This window comes from Acinonyx jubatus, chromosome C1 (assembly GCF_027475565.1).
Source record: "Acinonyx jubatus isolate Ajub_Pintada_27869175 chromosome C1, VMU_Ajub_asm_v1.0, whole genome shotgun sequence".
NCBI classification, from domain to species: domain Eukaryota; kingdom Metazoa; phylum Chordata; class Mammalia; order Carnivora; family Felidae; genus Acinonyx; species Acinonyx jubatus.
This window is the reverse complement of record NC_069381.1, coordinates 57541194-57567071: the sequence shown is the minus strand read 5'-3', so window position 1 is coordinate 57567071 and position 25878 is coordinate 57541194. Positions and strand designations below refer to the sequence as shown.

Below are 25878 nucleotides of genomic sequence, written 5' to 3'. Positions count from 1 at the left end.
CAGTGGTTTAATGTTTTCCATTTAAAAGTCTTCTGAGTTTTAAAAAAAAAATTTTAGTGTCTATTCATTTTTGAGAGAGAAACTGAGTGTGATTGGGGTAGGGGCAGAGAGAGACACACAGAATCTGAAACAGGCTCCAGGTTCTGAGCTGTCAGCACATGGCCCGATGCAGGGCTCGAACTCATGAACCACCAGATCATGACCTGAGCCAAAGTCAGATGCTTAACCGAATGAGCCACCCAGGCGCCCCTGCTTTTTTAAAAATATATTTTAAAAAGAGTAAGTAAGTGGGGGACAGGGGCAGGAGAGAGAGAATCTCAAGCAGACTCCATGCTCAGTGCAGAACCCAACCCCACAACCCTGGGATGATGACTTGAGCCGAAATACAGTCAGATGCTCAACCGACTGAGTCACCCAGGGGGCCCTTCTGACAGTTTTAAATATGGAAATCTTAGTTTCTCATCCACATCAACAGATACTAAATTTTCTACAATTCTTTTTGTTGTTAAGTAAGCTTCATGCCTAGCACAGAGCCCAACATGGGGTTTAAACCCACAACCCTGAGATCAAGACCTGAGCTGAGACCAAGGGTTGGATACACACTTAACCGACAGAGCGATCCAGGCACCTCTAAAATTCTACAATTCTTTTTTTTTTTTTTTAAGTTTATTTATTTATTTTGAAAGAGGGAGGCTAAGAGAGAGAGAGAGAGAACATGAATAGGGGAGAGGCAGACAGAGAGGGAAAGAAAGAAAATCCCAAGCTCCGTGATGGCAGGGCAGTGCCCAGTGAGGGGCTTGAACTCATAAACTGTGAGATCATGATCTAAGCCGAAATCAAGTCAGATGCTTAACCGACTGAGCCACCCAGGTACCCCCTAAATTTCTACAATTCTTTATGCTCTGCTTGCCTTTGAGTGTCTGTCAAAACACAAGTGACAGTACCTGACTCCCTTGTAAGCTTAGTATAAATAGTCCTTGCTTTTCTGATTTGGTTGGTTGTTGTGATTTCCACAGCCCTAAGGTACTAAGATAGGACCTGCCTCAAAATGCTGCTGCCTACAGAGTCAGAATTTCCAGACTCTTATCATGTAATTCAGAATATGCACAATATATAATATGAATTCTTGTGTATTTGCCGCCTACCTGGCATTATTAATCAAGTTCAATAATATGCTTTTTTAAGGTGAAACAAATGGCAAGAGCAGACAAATGACTAAAAGCCTTTAATATAAAAGCAATTTAAAACATCTAATTATTTGATTTATGGCTTCTTGACAATAACTTGCTGACAATGCACTTAATTCTAGAAGATTCTTATTTAAGCATTTATTTAGACTCAGTAAATTTACCATTACAGATAAAAATATAAATAGTATGTCTCTCTATAAAAGTGGCTTTTGACCTCCCCTGCTAGAATCTATAACGAATCTGCAAACACTAAGATTTGGACATGACAGTTACACAATTGAATTTACAAAAATTACTGTAAGTGGCTGAGACCTTTAATGCTGAGGATTAAAAGGGCCCAGGAATCCAAGTTAATGCCACATAATATAGGAATATCACAATAGGATGCATTTGATAATTAGATTTATTTATTTTTTTAAATAGTAAGTACAACGTTAAATCAGCAGAATTTCACAGTAGGCTTCTCAAGTATTTGATTTTTGGCTTATGGTAATTAAGTGTAAACCATTGCTTTAAGTGCTGTTTTCAACAATATGCAACAATCACACTTGATTTAAGAACGTTCATTTAATAATTTAAATTCTTCAGAAAAACATCAAAAATGAATTATCACTATATTGTAAACATGATCAATATAAACCTTAAGCTATGAAAAAAAGATCACAATCCCAAAAAGCAGCACAAATCTCGCCTCCTTCAGAGGGAAATGCATACCAAAATTATCAAAAAGAGAATAACAGAATTGACCTGTCAATTACAACAAGAGAAAGAGGAAACTGTTTTTAACAAGGATGATCCCTGTAAGGTTACAGCTGTGAAAGGTAATGAGGTGCCTTAAAATTTTCACTTGAAAGTCCTGCAAAGGCTCTTTAATTGCCCGTTTGATTACGCAGAGTTGACCTTCTCAGGAAGCAACTTCTACTAGCAGTCCTGGAATGCTAGTTATGACCTGCGTGTGGAGGGTGCTGTATTGAAAGCGCACAAGAAAAATGTTATTAGACCCACAGGCAGAGACTTCACTTCTTCTCACGACTCTTTTCTGAATACTACCATTTTTTTTTTTTAATTTTTTAATGTTTATTTTATTTTCGAGAGAGAGAGAGAAAGACAGAGCACTAGTAGGGAAGAGACCAAGAGATAGGGAGACACAGAATCCAAAGCAGGCTCCAGGCTCTGAGCTGTCAGTACAGACAGAATCCGATGCGGGACTGGAACCTGTGAACCGTGAGATCACGACCTGAGCCAAAGTCGGTCACCTAACCAACCGAGCCACCCAGGCGCCCTGAATACTACCATTTTTAAAATCTGCCCTTCTACTGAGTTCCCTGTCTATTGTAGGAAGAGAAGGAACCTTTAGAGTTTACAGTGAGGCCACTCTAGAAAACAGTGACCACCCCCTCCAAGATGAGGCACACAAACACCCCAAAATAATTAAACTTACTGCTGCCTTCAAAGCTTGATCTAGATCTTCAAGTATGTCTTTTTTATCCTCTAAGCCCACAGAGAGGCGAATCAGTGTGTCACTAATTCCAAGGGCATCTCTGTCGCTCTTAGGCACTGATGCATGGGTCATGATTGCCCTAAAAGAAAGAATAAGCAAATTTTAGATCACTATATTGTATTTTATTAACAAATTACAATTATCTTCCACTTTTTTCTACTCTAGATGCCAAATTCTTCATATGTCTATAATTTTTCACAGGCAAAAAAAAAATTTGTGAAAATTATCTTTTCTAGTCAGTAAGTGAAAACGAAGATCTTTTATTGTTTTTACAGCACCAGTGTTCTCAATCCAGACACTGAAGGTGCCAATCAAGCACTCCCATGCAGGAGGGAAAAACAGCCTCCAGTGCATGCGTTTTAACACCTGCCTGAATGAGGCTTTGACCAAGTCATAAATCCCATGACCAAGCAGCCAGACTTATGGAGGGTCCACTGGACTGAGAGCCAGCCAGAATTAATTCCCTCTGAATCAATGGATTAATCCAGAATGGCACCTTATGAGGCTGATCAGGGAAAGTCAACCCAGGAACACCAGCAGTGGCCAGCAGTGAGCATTAGGAATTCCAGCACATAGCCTATGAATGTAGAGGCTTGAAAGGATTTTCAAAACTACCTAGCAACCCATCTTCATCAACATGTGTAAAGGTAAAGCACCTACCTAAAGGTCAGGCACTATAATAAGAATTGGGAAACCAAAAAAAGGAGATATTTTCTCCACTCTAGATAACAAAGCAGAAGCTAAAGATGATGACAATTCATGGAACAGAACAGTCTGCAGCAAATGCCAAACAAGTATGGACAGTAAGGATTGCCAGAATTCAGAGGAGGGAGAAACCTGTGGGCGGAGGCATCATGGAGGAGAGAGGCTTGTAGCCTTGCTGAGCCCTACATACATACGCTGTCACCAATACTCATCCTTTCCCTGCAAAAAAATGCTTCTACCCGCAAAATCAATGCCTTAGTTGCTTTGTCCTGTCTCACTTCAGATCCATGGATAGAAAATCTCAGACGTGGTCAACGTAAATGAGTATCTTCTTTTATCACTCTACTGAAGGTCTACATGCAAACACCCTTCTTAAAATGTTGACTTTTCAGGCTTTTAATTCCTTAAAAGAGAGTATACACATAAAAATAAGAACTTAGGCCTCTGAGACCAACAGACCTATGCATGAATCAGTCCCTCCACACACTGGCTGAGTGGGCTTGTAAAAGTTACTTGTCCTCAGCATCGATGTCCTTATCTAAAATAATAATAGCGGGGCACCGGGGTGGCTCAGTCAGTTGGGCATCTGACTTCAGCTCAGGTCATGATCTCACAGTCTGTGAGTTCGAGCCCCGCGTCAGGCTCTGTGTTGACAGCTCAGAGCCTGGAGCCTGCTTCAGATTCTGTGTCTCCCTCGCTCTCTGCCCCTCCCCCGCTCATGCTCTGTCTCTCTGTCTCAAAAATAAATAAAAACATCAAAAAAAATTAAAAAAAAAAATAACAGCTATCACTTATTATATGCTTACCATAAGGCAGGTACTCTATGAGGTCATTTGTGTGCATTAACTCATTTTTTAAAAATGAATACACATTGGATATAACACCTATTTCAAAGTTTGGCACAGTCATTAATAGAAGAAACACATATAAAGCATTTACAAGTGTAAATGTACAAGTATGGAGTGTATTAGATGCCTAATAAAAAAAAGTAATTCCTGGTAATAGGTGACATTTATGGGGCACCTGCTATGAATCAAGGCATTGGGTTTGGGATATTTTTTTCCCCATATTTCCATAACAACCCTAAGAGCTGAGTACAGTGCTATCTACATTTCACAACTCAGGACAGGAGAGATTAAGAGAGCATCGGTAACTTTTCTGAGGCCATGGAGTGAATATGTGTTGTCAGGCTGGCAGACCAAGGCTGTGCACATTGGCTTCGCTTCCTCCCTCCCTTTTTGCAATGCTGTAGTCCTTGCAGTGATTGGGAGTCACAGAAGGAGGGGGATAGAACAGACAAGCCCTGACCTAAATTCACTCGTCCACTGGCAGGCATTGAGGTTATGGCGTAGCTGGAATATCTGAGGGCCAAGCAACTTTAAACCAAATCCCCAAATAAATCAAGAGGGCTCTATTTTTAAGAGAGACCTAAAGTAATACACATTTCTTTACTATGAAAAATAACCCAATTTCATATGCGGAGTGTGCCCTCTTGTGCATCCAGACTTACTAGCAGGCATCTTCTTGAAGACTCACAAAAACCTATTTTTGTTATCTTAATTATTTGAACAATTATTTGGGCATCATAGATTTTTTTTTTTAACTTTCTGTGAAACTGCCTGACTCTTCCCAGAAACTGTAAACTACTTACTGTGAGAGGGCAGGGCAGCAAATGTGCCTAAATTTTGGCAATCCCTGACACTCCTCAACACAGTCCTTCCAGAACATTGTTATTCCAGAAATGTTTATGAAAATTGAAACACAGAAACATACCAGGGACATTTAGTACACTTGATAACTATTAGGTAATGATGGTGAATTACCACTGCAATAATTACAATCTGTGGGCAGAGTGACACATAATAAAATCAGGACACAGCTCAGGAAGGCTAGGAGGGACAGGTAATCAATAAATGGCAATTATTATTTTAATTATCAATCACATTTTATGGATGAAAAACACTGAAAGCTTAGAGGTGAAGTAATTGGTGGGGCAAGTCTCAAACCCAGATCCAGGATGCTTTTACCTCCTCTCACTGTTTCCATGGGAAGTTTCAAGAGTTGCTAACATTTTCCCATGTTAGGACTAATCAGCAAAACTTGCTGAACCTTTGTTTCCTTGTCCATAAAATAAGTTGTTGGACTGATGGATCTCAGGCTGCACATTCTAACATCCTCTAGTGCTTTGATAAAATTAAGATGAATTGACTGGATCAAGAACACCAAGTTAAATTTGGGGTCTGTCTTGCAAATAACAGGAAGTCATTCAGGGTTTACCCAGAGGAACAGAAAATAATAGTATCTAGTAGGGCCCTCCTCTGACCATCGAGGGCATGGAGGTACTTTATCAGAGACACAGTCCCCATTTCAACATTTCAAGGAGATTTGAAATCTGCCCTTTTTTTTTTAAATATATTCTTTTTTTAAAGTTTATTTATTTTGAGAGAGAGAGAGGGAGAGAGTGAGGGGCAGAAGGAGAGGGAGAGAGAATCCCAAGCGGGTTCTGTACTATCAGTGCAGAGTCTGACATGGGGCTCGATCCCATGAACCATGAGATCATGATCCCAGCTGAAAACAAGAGTCAGATGCTTAACTGACTGAGCCACCCAGGCGCCCTGAAATCAGCCCTTCCAATACAAAGTCTCCAACCTCCCTTCTAGAGTGGAGTGGGATAGAACAGTCAGAGCTCAGAGGTCCTAAGGTACAAGCCCCCTGGAATCGTCTTCAGGCTGAAGGGGGAAGGAAGCAACATTGGGTGCGGGCGGGGATACATATAGCTCACTGAGATTTTATCAGGGTCTCCATTCTATTGGGTTAAGAGTCCATTCTGATTAGATACCAAGATGCTGTTCTTATTGTTCAGTATCTTTTTAAAAAAAATTTTTTTTTACTGTTTATTTATTTTTGAGAAAGAGCACGCACACAAGCAGCAGAGGGGAAGAGAGGGAGACACAGAATCCAAAGCAAGCTGCAGGATCTGAGCTGTCAGCACAGAGACCGACATGGGGCTCGAACCCACGAACTGTGACATCATGACCTGAGCTGAAGTCAGATGCTTAATCAACTGAGCCACCCAGGCACCCCTTATTGTTCAATATGTTGAATTATTCCTGATTTTACCACACTCTTTTTCTAAACAATTGTTAAAGCTGACATCAAAGTTAAAACACGGAGAAAACAGAAATATACTCACGGAAGCTCAGCAAGACTTTCGTATCCTCCCAAGCTCTCAGCCAGAGTAAATAACTATGGCAAAGAAAACATTCGTTTAGATCTTTCACTAAAATAAAACTACAAAACTAAATGTTTTTAATAGAATGGCCCTGGACAGACGGTGAAAAATGGGGATTATGAAGAAAACACCAGTCGGGCAAGAAACCCAGAGAAAAAAATGAAAATAAAATCCGTAACACTGATTTCACCCATTAGACATATTATGTGCAAACTTATAAAACATTAGAAGTTGAGGAAAGTGAATCTCCCATACCTTCCTAATTTGGTCCTATACTTAAGTAATAATTAACATGAGCCCTAAAACCTCAGAATTATTGCATTTGAGACCTAGTTCTGTGGTTACTCTTAAATAAAACCTCTATATGTCTACCAAGTTACATACGTTTACTTGTTAGTATATATCACTTACTAAATTAATACATCCATTTAACTGCCTCCTGGAGTAGAAGGGAAAAAACCTGTTTTTGTATTTATTTAGTGTTATAGTGTCATAGAATTTTACAAATATTTTAAAATTACTCTCCTAACCGTATTTAATTAAATATATGCTATCTTTCTGCTTTTAGTACAACTGTTAGTTACCAGTAGGCTTTGACTAATCTGGCAGCAGCCTATTCATTGACTTGCAGTATTTAAAACTCAGAGTCTGCTGCATGAGCTCTGTAAGCCCAATGTATGTAGTTACATAGACCTCTCTCCCAGGGCCCCTGAGAGCCCCCTGCTACCATGAAAATTAGACAAAGGCCTCCCTTCCTTCACCACAGGCAGACGCAGACGGGAGGCACAGGGTTTAGAAAGCCCTTCGTAGGCTGGATTTCAGAATAGCCTTTGTGCAGTGCCCTGACCACACATTAATTTGAAGTTTCATGTACTATTTCACTTGAAAGTGAATTTTTAAAAGTGAATTTTTAAAATAAATTTGAAAAACCAATGCATCAGAACATTCTGTCTCTCTCGAGTTCATGGCTATGACTCGAGAGTTAAGTAAATAAACATATTCAGATATCTGCTACTGAATCAAAGTCATTTTCCAACCCAATGCATTTCATGATAAGGAGGTTTGTGGGTGTGACTTGCAGGTACAAAAACATTAATCCGAGTTGGGTGGAAATGACAGATAATGAACTGCTGTAATTTATCTCTATTACTTATTTACTTTTAAATGTTTATTTATTTTGAGAGAATGAGAGAGCATGCATGTGCAAGCAGGGGAGGAGGAGAGAGAGAGAGAGAGAGAGAGAGGGAGAGAGAGAGAGAGAGAGAGAGAGAGAGAGAGAATCCCAAGCAGGCTCCACACCGCCAGTGCAAAGCCCAATGCGGGGCTCAATACCACTAACCATAAGATCATGACCTGAGCCAAAATCAAGAGTCGGACACTCAACCAACTGAGCCACCCAGGAGCCCCTATCTCTATGATTTAAATATCTCTTTTGAAAGTTTACCTTTAGGTTCTTGAGAAAAGTCTCAGCATGTTGAAGAGTGCCCTTAATATAAAAGGTGATCATCCCTGGACAGCCTGTGCACTGACGCTTTGCCAGCTCATGCTGGGGATGAGAGGGCAGTCCTATAATCATGAGGCATAATAAAAGTCTTATTTATAGTCAAACATGTAATTTCAGGACAAAAAAAAAATCACTGTTTGCCAAAGCAAACTGCAAATAAGCCTAATAATGAGCTTTATGCCATGGTCACATCTGATGACTTGTTCTGGCCCTTGTCTCTATGTCTCTGGCTTCATTTTGACCTATCTTTTCTACCCTCTCCATGCTGGAGCTACATTGGCCTTCTTTACACTGATTACCCCAGCCACTCTGTTACTTATATCATTCTTTAATTTCTTGCTTAACATCTGTCCTATCCACCAGACTAGCTCCGTGTGGAGAAATCCATTTCTTTTGTTAATAATTGGATCCCAGTTCCTAGTACAAAGCTTGGTCCGTAGTTGGCAATTGATAAGCATTCATTCACTGAATGAATCTGAATGCCTGTTCATGCCCTTCTAACAAGTGCTACCCATTCTTCAAGACACAGCCCAAAACTTTTCTCCCTCCTTCCATTTAAAATATACACCAGTCAACAGCTCTTTACCTAGGGTACATATGTAGTTCTGTCTTGGCTTACCTAAGCTCCTTGAGGGCAGGGATCAGGCCTAATTCTTCTGTCCACCCAAACTATATGGCAAATACCTCAAAGGGTTTAAAATAACTATTTACTTAAGACCACCACAATTTAAATAAAATAAATTCAAGGAGTAATACAGAAGTCTGCTAACTCCACATGAGCATTCTAGATGTTGCCCAGAGGTAAAAAATTCAAAAAGCAAGAGAGCTTCAGGGGAACTTTGGTACGTAAGTATCAAGTCTGAATTTGACAAATATCAAGTCCCAACCCAAATCAGATAAAAGTTAGAGCTAATGCAAAATAGTTGACTGACAAGACTATAAGCAAATCAACTGAAAAGTAAAATGGTGTAATCTTGGAATAAACACAAACTTCCAAGCTAAAGGCCATCACAGGAACATCTAACACATAAAATCAATTTCCTAACATCCAAGCAGCCACTAGACTATATGCAACACAAGGCCACAGATCAGGTCTATCTTCTTCGCCACCAGACCCACCACAGAGCCTGCCCATGAAACCCTAGGAGTCTCATTAACGTACCAGGATAAATAACCTTTTCTACCCTAGGATTAGATTCCAGAAACCGAGCAACTGCCATCCCATTTTCGAAATGCTTCTCCATTCGGACCTGTAGAGTCTTCAGACCTCGATTGCAGAGGTAACAGTCAACAGGAGATGGAACTGCTCCAAGAGCTGGAAAATGAACATATTCTGGGTTAGTCTGAAAGGTGGGAGGGACCCAGAAGATTCTCTCACTCTTTTTCATCATTGTGACTCTCAGAAGCCAGCTACAAAGGCCAATGTTTGACTTCTCCAATCAGAAGCATGAGAATGAAGTATAAATTATGCTTAAAGAGGAGCGCCAGGGTGGCTCTGTTGGTTAAGTGTCCAACGTTGGCTCAGATCACGATCTCACCATTTGTGAGCTCAAGCCCCGTGTCAGGCTCTGTGCTGACAGCTCTGAGCCTGGAGCCTGCTTTGGATTCTATGTCTCCCTGTCTCTCTGCCCCTCCCCTGCTCATGCTCTTTCTTTCAAAAAAAAAAAATAAACATTAAAAAAAAATTATGCTCAAAGAAATGGGCTTTTTAAATTTTTTTTAACATTTATTCATTTCTGAGAGTTGGAGAGAGACAGAGCATGAGTGGGGGAGAGGCAGAGAGAAAGGGAGACACAGAATCTGAAGCAGGCTCCAGGCTCTGAGCTATGAGCACAGAGCCCGACATGGGACTTGAACCCACAGACCGTGAGATCATGACCTGAGCTGAAGGTGGATGTTTAGCTGACTGAGCCACCCAGGTGGCCCAGAAACAGGCTTTAAAATGTGAGGGGAAATGAATACCCTGCAAACTACACATGAATACAATATGAACTTTTCAAATATGAAGTAAATAATCCTATGGTTTTGATTAAATGACATAGTGCACATAGTTTAACCTCACATTTCTTTGAAAAAGTAGAGAAAAATAGCAGTTCAGCTCCTATTGTTACTGAATGTTCTTCTAGCATTCTATTTAGCTTTTGTCTAAAGCAGCCTAGGAGTTAATATGCCTCCAGGGTACATACCTTGCCTCCACTTTATATAAATGAAAGGAATTTATCAAGCAATAAGTTTTGCTTTTCCTCCTTGGTGCTTCCTTGTTTTACTTTAATACTTACTTCCTAGGGAGGCATTTTTATTCCTAATTATGTTTCTCTCTTATCTGTCAAATTACAATGGTTAACGAAGTGTCTTCAAATAAACCCTTACCTATACTTGAGATAAGTAAACTATCTAAACAGGACATGGTGTTTAGACATCTGTTGAAAATATAGAAGTTCACATATTAAGTGCTATTTAAAATTAACCACCATTCTAGATATAAAAGGTATAGTATAAGAAAGCCATTATTCCAAAGGTTTTATTTAAAAACAAATCAAGTAAGTTTGAAAATGAAAAATTCATGTGGGCTTTACCCAATTACAGTCAAAATTAACATGAATTTGAAAAATAACAAAATTGGGGCGCCTGGGTGGCGCAGTCGGTTAAGCATCCGACTTCAGCCAGGTCACGATCTCGCGGTCCGTGAGTTCGAGCCCCGCGTCACGCTCTGGGCTGATGGCTCAGAGCCTGGAGCCTGTTTCCGATTCTGTGTCTCCCTCTCTCTCTGCCCCTCCCCCGTTCATGCTCTGTCTCTCTCTGTCCCAAAAATAAATAAACGTTGAAAAGAAAAAAAAGAAAAATAACAAAATTGATCCCTTGAGTCTTGTTATAAAGCCCTGCTATGATCTCTCTAACTATATTTTTATATCCCAATTTTTCTACTTTCCTTTAAAACTCAGAATCTTTCTCCCCCACATCTCATTTCTTCCTAATTTAGTAGAAAGCTATCACTTCTCAACATTTAGTGGAAATACAAATTACCAAATGTAGTCCCTCTGAGGGGTTAAGGGGAATTCTGGACTTTTCAGTACTTACAATTTTGTAAGAAGCGGAGCCTATCATGGAGGCTCTCAGAATTAAGAGACACTAAGCCCATTACAACATCACTGTGGCCTAAAACAAAACAAAAACCTTTAAGTTAAAAACAATGCACGTCTATTCTTCATTCTGGAATTTCTAACATATGACTTTCACTTGAAAAAACTCTTTTGGAAAATGATAGAATAAGTTTAAATAAACTGTGTTCAATTTGATAGTACCAAAAGGTATACCTATAATAATAAAATAAAAATCATATAAAAATTAAATGTTTCTTTTTAAGCTGTCAGTAGGATAAAAATGTAACTTTTTTTAGTAAATTTCAATCCTCTGTTCATAAGTCATGAGCATAGATTTGTCTGCTATAAAATGGAATCCCATATTTAACCAAAGTATAATTTTTTACTTTCTACATGAGTCACAGAGAAAACCAGAATAATAGAAGAAAAAAATATCAAAATATCAAACCCTATGGTATTATCATGTATCCATGGAAAGGAACACTCAAAGTGTAGACTATGTATGTCTTACCATTCATGTATTTTGTTGCTGAATACATACAAATATCAGCTCCCAGAGCCAAAGGCCGCTGAAAAGGAACAAAAGATTTTCATTTTCAGTGGTAAAGCACTTGAAAATATGTTTCATTACATGCTTATTTGCTATTGTAAATTTCATTCCTAGTCTAACTTTTCAAAAACACATGCGTCTTAAAATTTTCCAGGATCTCTGATGCTATCTTTTCCCTTTCTCCCTCCCACCAAATAAAAATACAAAGTATTGGACCCAGTATTCAATCCAAAAAGCACAAATTTTCTGGAAATAGCAGGTAAACTCAGGTCAACTGTTCTCCTGAACTTGTTTCTTTAGAGCAGTTGCTAGCTGGACCTAAGTGTATTACTAAATTTACAATGCAGAGATGCTGGCATTTTATGACTCAGTAAACACAAAAGTAGTTGACATAAACATTCAGCAACTGTTTCATCAAGTGAGTATAAAACTAATATGCTTAGATCTTTGATCATTAAAACCTTATAATGTATGCTGTAATTATTCACTTGATGTGCCATGATCTTGACTCTTAATTACTCTTTTATTGTACCAGTTGTGCCAAGTGTAAAGTCACTTAGTAAGAAAGTTGTTTGGATTGTTTTCCCTCACCCAACTTTCCTGCAAATCAATCCTTTAGTCTTAAAATGTCTTTGTTGGGGAGCCTGGGTGGCTCAGTCGGTTGGGCATCCGACTTCGGCTCAGGTCATGATCTCTCAGTCTGTGAGTTCGAGCCCCGCGTCGGGCTCTGTGCTGACAGCTCAGAGCCTGGAGCCTGTTTCAGATTGTGTGTCTCCCTCTCTCTCTGCCCCTCCCCTGTTCATGCTCTGTCTCTCTCTGTCTCAAAAATAAATAAATGTTAAAAAAAAAAAAATTTTTAAATGTCTTTGTTTATAGTGAGAGTTAAAGTTATAATCAACTTATTCACTAAACAATGTATTATCAGCATCTTTCCATTCTCTTTTTTTTTTTTAAAGTAAGCTCTATGCCCACTGTGGGTCTTGAGCTCACAACCCTGACATCAAGAGTCACATGCTCTACTGACTCAGCCAGCCAGAAGCCTATTCACATTTACATTTTCTGTAAAAGAAAGTGTGGGCATGTGTGGGCATATGTGTGTGTGTGTGTGTGTGTGTGTGTGTGTGTGTGTGTGTATTAATTAACCTCACCAGTTGTTTAGTCTTTGGAAGGTGTTACTATAACGGGGCTATAAGGCTTTTTCATTTGAGGTATTTCAAAAACAGGACATTTTAAATCTGGTATTACTCAAAGCACTCTCTACATAGGTGCTTGCTCATCTTCAAAGTGATGGAGTCAAACTAGATGAGGGTCTCTTCCAATGCTAACATTCTGTAAACTCTGGTCAAAAGAAAAGGAAAAATGAAGACCAATAACTAACACCTGTTGAGCTTAATATGTGCTAAGAACCATGTTAATACTTTACCTATCCCAGGGAAGCACAGTACAAAATATTTTACCCGGCTCAATAAAATCAGTACCTTAAGATTCTAATTGTACAGATGAGGAAAAAGGACTAAGAAAAACAAAATAGATCACTCAGATTAAAAAGCTGGGAGAGCTGGCACTCACACCCCGACTACATGAATCTAGAGGTTCTATCCTGAAACACTGAAACTTTATGCTGGTATGTCCATTTTGCCTTTTGTGACATTTATAGAAGATCCAGAAGACAAAAAGTAGGGAAGAAGGAGAATGTATCCAGTTTTCAGGAGGGTAAAATAATGAGAGGACCTCTTCAGAAGATTTGATTTATGGAATTAATACATGCAGTTCTTTATGGACAACATGATTCTGATTAACTCACCTGGAATGAATCCAGGTTGAAATGGAGCAAACTGCAGTCCCTGGCATGAGGAAATGTGATGTGGGCTTCAGAAAGGTAGAAAGACTGGACCTATTTTAGTGACAGTAATAGCGAAAAAAAGGGCCAGGCGTGATGAGTAATCTGGGCAGGCCCAGGCTAAAACAATTCATGTAGTCTCCATGGGAACATACAGGACTTAATGTGACTCAGCTAGAGCAATGCTATGCTGTGTTAACTGGCCTAGTGTAAGTAGTATATGGGGTAAGAAGTTGGGATAAAGAATCCAAGAGTGAAAATCACCTGGGACAAATAGAGAACTCCAGGAGTTTTTCACTTGGAAACAGTTTTACCTGATACAAGAAGAAGCTAAAGATATATCGTGAGCCAAATGTAGGTGGCCCATGAAGCTATCCAATCAATGTAGCCAGGAAACATGTTTGAGGAAAAGAAAAGAAAATATGGTAGTACCTTCTCACTAAAACAGAAGAAGGTGAAGAACAGGTTTATATAAACTCCCAGGAAATTGGCCAGTCACATGAAGGCAGCAGCCTGCGCCAACTTCAGGGACCCAGAAAAAAAGGGGGCAAGTATAAACAATTGGCTGTAAACACCTGCCTAGTTTAAGAGTAGCAGAAGATGAGCTGGGCTTTCAGAAACTCTGCAGGAAGTGCTTTAAGAATGAGCATAAGGTACAAGCAGGAAGGAAAGAGCAAGGAGAAGGTAAGCTCCTAATAAGGAAAGGAAACAGATTGGGCTACTCCAAGGAAAGAGAGAGAACATGTGGGAAAAGGGCAGACAACTAGTCAATTGTAAGGAGATCCCCAGATGATCTACCAAAAGGAGCAAAACAGAAAGAAGAATATGGAAAAAAGTAGGAAGAAAAAGAAAAGGAATGGAGGGTGAATGGGAGGGCTTGAGAGGAGTGGGGTAGGAAAAGAGACAGCTTAAAAGGAGCACTGCTGGGATGCCTGGCTGGCTCCGTCAGTTAAGTGTCTAACTCTCGATTTTGGCTCAGGTCATGATCTCAAAGTTCATGAGATTAAACCCTATGTCAGGCTCAGTGCTGGGTGTAGGGCCTCCTTGGGGTTCTCTCTCTCCCTCTCTCTCTGCCCCTCACTTGCTCATGTGTGTACGTACACACACTCTCCCTCTCTCCAAAAAAAAAAAAAAAATTTAATTTAAAAAAATAAAGAAATTCATAATATAAATAAGGTAAAGCTATAAAGAGCTGGACACTGAGGCACTGAAAGAAGAGAAACTAGAAAGGAGGAAAGTGGAGAAATAATATGTGTGACACACACTGAGATGTCATGGAGTATAGCCTGTGTTTTCCATTTATTTGGAAGGTTAGCCAGGTTTAATTATATAATGCATTATATATATATATATATATATATATATATATATATATATATATATATACACATATATATATATACATATATATATATATAATGTAGTACATTTAAATATACATCAAACTATATAGCTTAAGATTTAATTATATATTTTAATAATATATTAAAAAATAAACACATAATACATACATTAAATATATAACATACCTGTTTTTCAGTCACACCATATATATAAAAAATAATATAACTGACTTGTAACCAGTACATAAACATTGAAGTCCCTACTATTTATAAAGCACTGACAGATAAAATCACATAAGGTCAGCTCTTCAGAGAGTTTACACATCCTAAGAGAACTTAAAAGCTTTAATTAAGACATTTAAAACACACAAAGTCCCATACCACATATTAACCTCGGTTTCAAAAGATATTAACTAATGGCAGAAGGGTCCAATTAAAAAAAATTTTTTTTAATCTTCATTTTTGAGAGAGAGACAGAGTGTGGGCAGGGGAGGAGCAGAGAGAAGGAGACACAGAATCCGAAGCAGGCTCCGGGCTCTGAGCTGTCAGCACAGACCCCGACACGGGGCTCAAACTCACGAACCATGAGATCATGACCTGGGACGAAGTCGGACGCTCAACCGACTGAGCCACCCAGGCGCCCCTAGAAGGGTCCAATTTTAATTTTTTGTGTAATCAAGAACTATGATTATATTCCATGAGTTTAATAATGATTTTAATGTAAGCAAGTCTTTCCTTTCCTAGTTACAGGTATCTGTGTGGTCTACTAATAATGCCAAAAAATTTATTTTCATTTACCTGGAAATACGCCGACATGAAAGTGTTATCCACGACCAAAATTATGTCGCCGTGTTTATGGACGGTATGTGCACAGGCTTCAATGTCAATCATCTTCAAGTTAGGGTTTGTGGGGGTTTCAATCCAAACAAGCTAAAACAATTCAATAAATGACAATAGTTTATAACAATCCACTGCACAAACATACATCTCATATATTGTAACCATCTGGCAGACTACAGTGGAAGAGTGTGGGTGATGAAGTTGCAAGGTTTTTGAATCTGAATCCTAGGCCACATTAATTTCTGAAAAGTCATAGCTAAGTAACTTACCCTCCATATTCCTCAAATTTTACATCTGTACAATGGGGTTGATAATATTTATCTTATGGAGTTGTTATAAAGATCAAATGAGATCATGTTACATAGAAGCAGAAAAGTGCTCAAGTTAATTATTGTAATTATTTTCCATTATAAAGAAGATGAATTTCAAAGACATAGTTCAGTGTCTAGGAATTTTGTTCTCAAAGGTAAATAACACAGAACACTAAGATTATTAAAGCCTAGAATTTTCATTAAGGAGAACTACCCCTAAGCTATCAAACATATTCTAAATATTAACTTAAAAAGTGCCATATGCATTAGAAACTGTAAAATAAGTATCCAGAACTTGAACAGCATGGGTTTCAAAGTAAAGGAGAGAAGTTACACACAACAGAAAACCTGCTCACAGCTCATTTAAGAGACAGTATCATACCCCAAAACTTAGGGCAATTCAGGCACTGAATAGTAGATGCTTGATAGTGATTGAAAAGACCAAAGAAAAGAATTCTGTTTATTAAACAAGATGCCATTGCATTAAATGACATTACCTATAGCTTTCTTTTTAAAGGGGTTAATGATTCTTTATTACTATGTAAATGAGCAAGATATCTAGTTCAGTATTCTTCTGACTCAAGAGTTTTACCATGGAAAAGATAAGGGAGTTAATGCATATTCTATAAGAATTGAATTATTTTAAAAATAAAAAAATACTTTGGGTAAGAATTTATTACTCCCATTCACAATAAAAAATTAGTTAAAATAAAAATAAGTAAATAAATACCAAGTTGATTTTACAGGGACTTGAAAAATCTACTTCATATGACGAGGCAGATATTTCAGGGGGGAAAATGTATTAATTCAAGTCAGTAAAGAGCCACTACATAAAGTTCTGTTGACAAGAATTAACATACTCACAATTTGCTTTCCTCCCTTAGAAAGACTCAGACCAGCTATTTTAATAAGTATCTTTTCTCCTAAGCAAGATAAAAAACAAGTTCCTTTGAAAACAAACCTTAATCACTCAAAGCTCACCCCTGTGTTAATCTTAAAGTAATAATTTGTGTGAGAAAAGGTTTTTGTTTTTTAGCATTCACCACAACATAATCTTAGATACAACTGAAACCTTTTAATCATTAGCAAAAAGTTGGAAAAGGCTGACTTATAAAAGACACTGGTCCTTCTTTTACCCATGCAGAATTTAAATGAGGCCCCAAGAAAGAATATCACATATGCCATTCACTCAGGCACAAAACACCTTCCGGTGGCATACAAGATTCCCAGGACGGAGGCTGAAGATTGTTTGTGGCCTATTCTCTACTTGTAACTATTATTTTGCTGAAGTATCACTTAGAATTCTTAAAAAGCCAGTATGCTGAGGGTTTGGGTCTGGCAAGCTTCCTTTTCTGCAATCCAATCTCTGTGATGACTGTTACCAGTACCAGCTTGATAATGCAGTACAGAATTGTATGCTTTTGCTAACAAATCTTTTTAACAGTTTTTATGTGTTAGATACAATCCTAAGCATTTCATAAGCCTTACTTCATCTACTTTACACAACCACCTTTCTATAAAGCAGGTGCAATTATCCCCATTTTGGAAATGAAGAAATTGAGACTTTGCTTAAATAATTTGCCCCTGATAATACACCAACTATGATACAGAGTTAGAACTTGAACCCTGCTATGGAATTCATGTTCCTGAACATCACGAGAAGCCAGACCTATCTTAATCTTGTTGATGGTTTCCAATGGCTTCTAATAAAATTTGTTGTGCAAATTTAAATTATGTCCTCTAGTAAACAAAATTATAAAAACACAACATCACACAGAAAACAGACAAAACTGAAAACTAACTAAGTTACCTTGGTTTCGGGTGTAATGGCTGCCTCTAGCAACTTGGTTTTGGAACAATCAACAAAAGAAATCTTTAATCCAAATTCAGCTGCCACCTGCCTGAAGTACCTGTTTGTACCTGAGGCAGAAGAGAATCAGACAAAATGGAAAGGACACTGTACTGAGAAATGTTTATTCCTTATAGGTATAAATACTTTAAAAATATAAGGAAGTGTCAATCACCAATAAAAACAAAATCAACAATTCTACTTTGGTCAAATAATTTAGCTATCTTGTATAATAAAGAAGATAAGGCTTGGATTTTAAACTAAGAGTTAAAGGGTCAAATTAAACACACTTGATATCTGCACCAAGAACATGAAGTGAAGCAGAAAATATTTCTGAAAACATACAATCTCTGCTCTTTAAACATTAAGTGGCATGCATGCATCAGTATCTTTTTAACAATTTTTTCGTAGTAATCAAATTTAAAATGACTGAACCACTGTCAGTAAAACGTTCAAAATAAATTTTCAGTCTGATTATGCTTTGATAATAGAAAAAAACAGGTTATTATTCTTTGTACTTTCTCAATCTTTTTGTTATGTGGTTCTAAAAGCTTTAATGATAAATGAGGCAAAAAAATCAAACTACTAGCTTATAGTTTTACAGTGAAAGAGAGAAGTCATTCAACCTAGAATAATTTCTTTCATAAACACTGTTCTGGATTTGATTTTTACATATGCAAATTTAAAGGAAAAATTTCTATTATTGCTAGTCAAGCAAAAAAAAAATACTCTATGACCAAAGATATACTGAACTTTGATGTTATAAAGACCAACCCTAAGTAACGTAAGATTGAAAAAGAATGTAAAGAATTGTTAAAAATCAACAGCAATTTTCAAGATTTTATACCTAAGTGTGCCATGAGGTTTTTATACTGCATTATAAAAGCAACTAAGGGTTTGCTATTTTTATAATTTCTATTCAACAAACTATCATAGGGAACAACCATATATACCAAGCAGTTGGCAAATTTCTAGGAGGGTTAAATGATTACTAAAAGTAAGATTTAACTTTTTGTTAATAGGAGATAGATAAAATAATATTCTAGAAGTTTCATTTTAATTATCTGGAAGCATGTGGAATATATATATGTATTTACAACATTTTTGCTATTGTTTTGAACACAAAATCAGTCTTGCTTACAGGGCAACCTGTCTCCTTTACCTTCCTGTCCACCACTTTAAATAACTTGCATTTATTTATTTATTTTTAAGTTACTCGCATTGAAATTGTTTAAAATTTGAAGTTCTTAAATTTGGATCCATGATGGACTTCAAGAGGTAAGACTTCTTGACCCTAAACTTAAAATGATAAACATTGGGTGTAATCTTAAGTACACTTTTTGGGGGGAAAGGGGCCCATAGTTTTCGATAGATTCTTAAAAGGTTAAGTGTGTGGCAGGGATACAGGGGTGGATAGAGGTAAACTCTTGAGAGTGACCTGGGTTATAGCTCATTCTCATTACAGGTAAAAATTCTAAATAACACTAGAATACTCTCTCTTTAAACACTATCTTCTCTGTAGTAGAATATATGTAGAAGGTAAATCAGGTCCAACATCCTCATTCTAGCAGTTTAAATAAAATTATTATTAAGCAATCTCTCTTATAAGCAGTTCCAGAGCATGGATCCTAAATGTTTATACTCTTCCTTTACCAGGTCTGGGCCAGCATGGAGGTGTCCCTCACACCTTTAAAAGATAATAATCAATAAGCCTGGTAACATTGTTAATATAATTCTGGACCTACTTTATTGTCTTTAAATATCAGTTGACACAACATGAATGAGAGAGGTCACCTACCTCCATATACATCATCCATACAAATAATTTGGTCTCCTGCTTTTAAGAGATGGGTAATAGTCACAGTGGCTGCTAAACCTGAAGCAAAGGCCAAACCTAAAATAAAAGCCAAGTTAGAGTAAGCCAAAAAGTTAAACCTAAAAGTTGAAAAACACCTAGAGTATTTACTTGCTTTACTTTATGTACCTCTCTCTGCTGTTAAGGACAGCCGTTACTACTGAGTCACCAGAAGTCCTCCAGTTAATAAAATTGCCAAATTCCCTTGCTGCTTAGGATAAAGTATCTTTTTTTTTTTTTTAAGTTTATTTATTTCTTTTGAGAGAGATGGAGAGAGAGAGAAAGAGAGACAGAGAGAAGGGCAGAGAGAGAGAATCCCAAGCAGGTTCCACACTGTCAGCATGGAACCAGAGTCCAAGTCAGGGCTCCATCCCACGAACCATGAGATCAGGACCTGAGCCAAAATCAAGCACTGGATGCTTAGCCAATTGAGCCACCGAGGTGCCCCAAAGATAAAACATTTTTAACATCAAAATGTATAATTCTGCTTTCATTATAAAATTTAAACATTTCAAAGAAATAATTCTTTACAAAATTCTGAGATTAAAGGCCAATTGCCAATTAAGTTACAGTTTAAAAATAACTCTAAAAAAATTTCAAGCCTGAAGAACAGAGCTAAGATAGGATCACTCATTAACTATATGGATATCTCAAAATCAGACTTGAGATGTATCTGGTAAATTCTAAAAATATGAGTTTTTGAAGATTTTTTAATGTGGAATCTCTTTTAAACAAATATGATCCTGAAATCTCATACAGAACAAAAATAATGAAAACAACTTAAAAACAAAACCTGGCATTGTGTACATTAAACACTGTAAACGAAAATATCCTGACAAAATGTCAATACATCACTGTGATGATAAAAATCACTATATGGTAGAGAGGATAATTCAATAACTTGAAAAATGTAATTATTATAAAATCTCTCAGAAGTGTTTAGGTTGGGATTACAGTTCTCTTCTCAGCAGACCTGTGATCCAACAATGAATTCATATAGAAGGCTAAACTTTAAGCCCAGTTAAAAACAACCATGTTTTCTATATCCCACTTGAAAAACTTGTTGGCAAAACATATATAAATACTCAGCCTGTATACCTCTCACAGGAGGAAATAATGTTCCCCATACAGTACTAAATTATAGTACAAGTTTAGTGTTTAAAAAGAACTCCCCTAATGCTAACTAGTGCAGCCACTCTGGAAAACAGTCTGGAGGTTCCTCAAAAAATCAAAAGTAGAACTACTCTACACCCCAGCAATTGCACTACTAGGTATTTAACCAAAAGATATAGGAGTGTTGTTTCGAAGGGGCACATGCACCTCAATGTTTATAAGTGTGTCAACAATAGCCAAAGTATGGAAAGAGCCCAAATGTCCAGCAACTGATGAATGGATAAAGAAGATGTGGTATATATATATATATAGAGAGAGAGAGAGAGAGAGAGAGAGAGAGAGAATAGAATACTACTTGGTGATCAAAAAGAACGAAATCTCGCCATTTGCAACAACATGAATGGAACTAGAGTATACTATGCTAAGCGAAATAAGTCAGAGAAAAACAAATATCATATGACTTCACTCATATGTGGAATTTAAGATACAAAACAGATGAACATAGGGAAGGGAAGCAAAAATACTATAAAAACAGGGAGGGGGACAAACCATAAGACTTTTAAATACAGAGGACAAAACTAAGGGTTGCTGGAGGGTTTGTGGGTGGGGGAGATGGGCTAAATGGGTAAGGGGCATTAAGGAAGAGACTCAGAATGACCACTGGCTGTTACACACTGGGGATTAATCACTGGAATCTACTCCTGAAATTATTGCACTATACGCTAGCTAACCTGGATGTAAATTTAAAAAATTAATAATAAAAAAAACCTCCCCTCATCCAAAACAAAAGGAAATCCCCCCAAAAAATCCCAACAGCTCTTATTAAGATTTCTAACCCCTACACTCTTGCAATGAGAAAACTCAGAAGACTCTTATTTTCTATTCACTATTCTGCCCTCATTTAGTAACATTTATATAAAAAGTACAAAGATGATTTAACGGTAATCCACGCCTCTCATGAAAAAAAAAAAAGATTCAAGGAGTTAATCCCTCATCTCTGAGGTCACATTATCAAGGGTACCTGGGTATTGCAAATGTTCCCCGATGTTATTCTCAAGCATTATCAGGTGACTGAACCAGAGTATAAGAAAGTTTATATTCTCAGAGGCAGTGTTATAAAACTCAGTTAATATTTATCTATTTACACTGACAGCTCCAGATGGAGAGTGTATTTACACAAATACTAGATGGCAAATTCTGCCATTTTGCCTCTAATCATATTTATTTTTACCTAATAATTACACATACGCATATCATGCCATCTGTGGGAACTTAGACAAAAAAAATTCAATGTCTTAGTAAAATAAAAGTTTTTAAGTAGCTAATCCTTACTTCCTTCCAATTTAAAATTCTGTGTCTCTATGATTTTGTCTACACAGAGAAGACTGGGTTCTAGGCTTCACAAACTTTGAAATGGAAATCACTTACTGTACTTGGCCCCATCTAGTGCTGCCACTGCTTTTTCCAAGCAATTCCTGGTGGGGTTTCCAGAACGACTATATTCAAAACCCTGAAGAAAAGAAATGAGAGTTAATCCTAAGAGATTTACGTTTAGTTATCAGTGTCCTAACACAGCCACCTCCACAACTACAGGTTCATCCTACCATAATGAACTTCTATTATTTAGTGATGACATGTCTTGCCATTAAACAGGAACAATACTGTGGCTGCAGCCAGTGTGATTAGAATTAGGTATCTGCCGCTTATGAGCTGTATGCCAAATAGGTAAGTTACTTAACGTTTCCTAGAGTGAGCTCAGTACCTATTAAATGGGAATAAAACACAGAAAAATAATTCGTAAAACTGTTGTGATGATAAAACTATGTAATGTATAATACATTTGCTCCATAGTGATTGGCACATGCTAACGACTAGAAAAGTGGTTGTTTTTATTAGTAGTAGTATTACTATGTTAGACTCACCTTTACCCGTTCACCTGGGGGCATCAGGAAAAGGGAATCACCAGAGTAAACAGACTACACTTACTTCTACCCTATATTTCATTTTCTAAGAAATCAGTGGTAAAAGTCCTGTTTAGCAACCTACAAGAAACTATCAACAGATCCCACAAATGCTCAAAGTTCAGATCTTGGCTCTCCAGAGCAACTCGAAAATATGGAGAGTAATTCTTGGCAAAGTGGCTACACACAATGTTTTTAATTCGCTCCTTTTACATGCACCGTACTAGCTATGTTCATCTAGTCATTTCATTTAATGCTCGTGCTCTGCTTTTACAAAAGTGAAGCCAAAGACCATGGAGAACATCAGAGCCAGTATTCAAACCCAGGATGTAAACATTGACTAAAAATATAATTTTCTCCCCATGCTTCATATACCACATAACAAAACACATTGTTTCTGATTTGGGAGCCCAGGTATTAATAATATATATATATATATATATATATATATATATATATATATATATATATATATTTTTTTTTTTTTTTTTTTAAGTTCTGTTGCTTTGTCTGTTTCCTTGTTTTTGACAAACTGAGTTGACCTATTTTATAGGGTTCCAAGATATCCTCCACCCTCCCTCCCATCACCTCCTTGATGTCACCTGCAGCTGTACTCCCCAGACAAAAAAATGTTTGGATTCATGTGGCCACTGCCACAGAAAGGCACCCCATGTTTCCATAATTACTCACTGCAGAGATTTAACTTTCTTTGTGGGGGGGAGGGAAGGAGAAGTATATCTCAGTGGCAAATTCCCACCCTCTCACCCATTCTATGGCTTTCCAAATGGAACAGGAGAAATAGATGCTTCTCATTCAGCTCCTCAGATTGTCTTTAGTGCTCTCAACTGAGTTTTTAAAGGTATTAACAGGATTTTACCTGGATTTTACCATCCCTCCTGGCTCTCTGAAAATACTTAATTATTAATATCTAGTTAAATGGTTAATTTTGTACCAAGAGCTCAAGATTGGGTAGCCACACATTCACAAAATCCTACATCAGCAACAGACTGCATGCTTGGAAAACAGATTGTATAACACGTTTTGATTCCAAAATACAGTAGCTAGAAGTATCCTAAACCAACTGTAGAAATGCCCTTAGAATTCTATCTCACAGGGGCTCAGTAGGTTAAGTGTCCAACTTCGCCTCAGATCATGATCTCACGGTTCCTGGGTTTGAGCCCTCCTTTGGGCTCTGTGCTGACAGCTCCAGGCCTGGAGCCTGCTTCTCACACTCTTCTCTCTCTCTCAAAAATAAATAAACTTTAAAAAAAAAAAAAAGGTTTTTTTGAAAAGAATTCTACCTCACAAAACAAAGAGTTAAGTTTAAAATAATTTTTCTAGATTTATATAACAACACAATAAAGAGGTTTTTGAAATATAATCAAGGCTTTGGACCTAACAAGGTTTATTTAATCAATTTCCTTAAAAGCTCAGCAATTTTAAATACTTCAAGATCCCATCAATGTGTTATCAAAAGGGAGTAACAAAAAGAATCCTCCTTCAGAGCCTTGTAAGTCATTTATCTCTAACTCTGGGTCAGTTCCTTCTGTATAAAACTTGTGTAATACCTGTCCTGCCCTCTGACCTGGGGAAAGTGTGAATGTGAACACCGTGAAATACCCACCTACTGAACAATTATAATGTATGATAAAGCTTAACATATGTATCAACAATTCATGTGGTAAATACTATTATTAACCCATTTACTCAGGATTAACCTGAGGCTTGGATAGGTTAAGCAACTTGCTCAAGGTCACCCAGATCAGAAGAAGTGGTGTTAGAATTCAAACCTAGCTCCTCAGACCAGGTGATTTGTGCTCTTAATCACTAAGCCTCACTGCATAAATGATGCAATGAGTTAGATTATTACTAGTATTATTGGAGTAGAGCAGAGTGTAGCCTAATGTCTAAAAGCAGGGTTCTAGAGCAGAGTTGGAATCCTAGCTCCACAACTTACTAGCCATGTGGCCTTAGGCAATAGTTACTTAACACTCTTAAATCTGTTTCTTCCTGAGAAAAATGAATACCTAGTTCACACTAGGGCTGTTGTGAGAATTATCCCAGAGCATACTTGAAATACATATGATATACTATGTGTAAGTCTGTATCTAGCCCATAGCAAGTACTCAATAACTATTAATAACAATACAGCCATTGGGCATGATCTTGATTCTAGGTGAGTTATCAGATCCCGAGTTGTTTTTTGGGTTTTTTTTTTTGGTTGACTCCCTAGTATGTCTTTATAATTTCTGCTGCTGAAAGTGATTCAACAAAGTTATGACCCTCAGTTTTGAACTGCAAATTTCCCAAAATTACATGAATTTCAGTTTAAATCTACATGGCAAGTTGGACATACTGTTCCTTCCAGTCCTGCTTTATCAAAAGAAATGTGATCACTTGACCATCAAATACAAAGATTTAATGCAAGGAAGATTACAGGTGTAGTAAACATCTTTTGGGGATGCAAAGTGGCTACACACAATATTTTTTTTAATTTGTATAAGCCATCTTATAAATTATTTACATGCCTTTTTATGTATAAGCCATCTCTCATTTCCCGCCCAACCCCTGACTCCCATCCACCCACCTCCCCAGCCAGACCCAGCTTACCGAGTGATGGCCGGGAGCCTCTTGCTTGAACGTGGTGGACAGTGAAATGGGGGGCACCACAGCATGGGAGGTCCATTGCTCGGGTTCCTGGCCCACATGGATGGCCTGCGTGGCGAAATGTTGGAAGCGAGGCTGGAAACCGTACGGGGAGGCGTCTTTTTCCTGCATCCTGAGCTGCGCGGGAGGGAAAGAGAAAGAAGGCGAGGAAGATAAAACTAGACAACTGGTACGACGGGCCTGAAAGAGACACAAGACTAGACGAACGAGAGCCAAAGAAACGGCGGGTGAACCACCGCGAGCGCACAAAAACCGGGCTCCCCGATTCAGTGCCTGACACTTTAGTAGCCGGCCGGGAGCTTTGCGTTTACCGCAG

General features: G+C 37.8%; 1 protein-coding gene across 1 annotated transcript; it reads right to left on the bottom strand.

The window, feature by feature from the left end:
• Positions 1 to 1210: 1210 nt before the first annotated feature.
• On the bottom strand, positions 1211 to 25878 carry CTH (cystathionine gamma-lyase). The gene is made up of 12 exons (XM_015080881.3): positions 25506 to 25878; positions 22363 to 22444; positions 19765 to 19860; positions 17928 to 18037; positions 15765 to 15896; positions 11745 to 11802; positions 11211 to 11288; positions 9295 to 9447; positions 8073 to 8194; positions 6590 to 6642; positions 2632 to 2770; positions 1211 to 2155 (listed from the first exon to the last, which is right to left on the bottom strand). Exons 1-12 carry the CDS (start codon positions 25671 to 25673, stop codon positions 2129 to 2131), a joined length of 1218 nt encoding a protein of 405 aa, XP_014936367.1. The 5' UTR covers positions 25674 to 25878; the 3' UTR covers positions 1211 to 2128.

What these genes read in the sequence shown, in the direction of transcription:
- CTH (XM_015080881.3), bottom strand. Translation starts at nt 25,673, where the DNA reads ATGCAGGAAAAAGACGCCTCCCCGTACGGTTTCCAGCCTCGCTTCCAA. An exon ending in CCATTACACCCGAAACCAAG is followed by an intron (nt 15,897 to 17,927) that starts GTAACTTAGTTA and finishes GAATTGTTTTAG; the next exon opens with CTTGTTTGGATTGAAACCCC. An exon ending in AGCAACAAAATACATGAATG is followed by an intron (nt 11,289 to 11,744) that starts GTAAGACATACA and finishes GTTTTGTTTTAG; the next exon opens with GCCACAGTGATGTTGTAATG.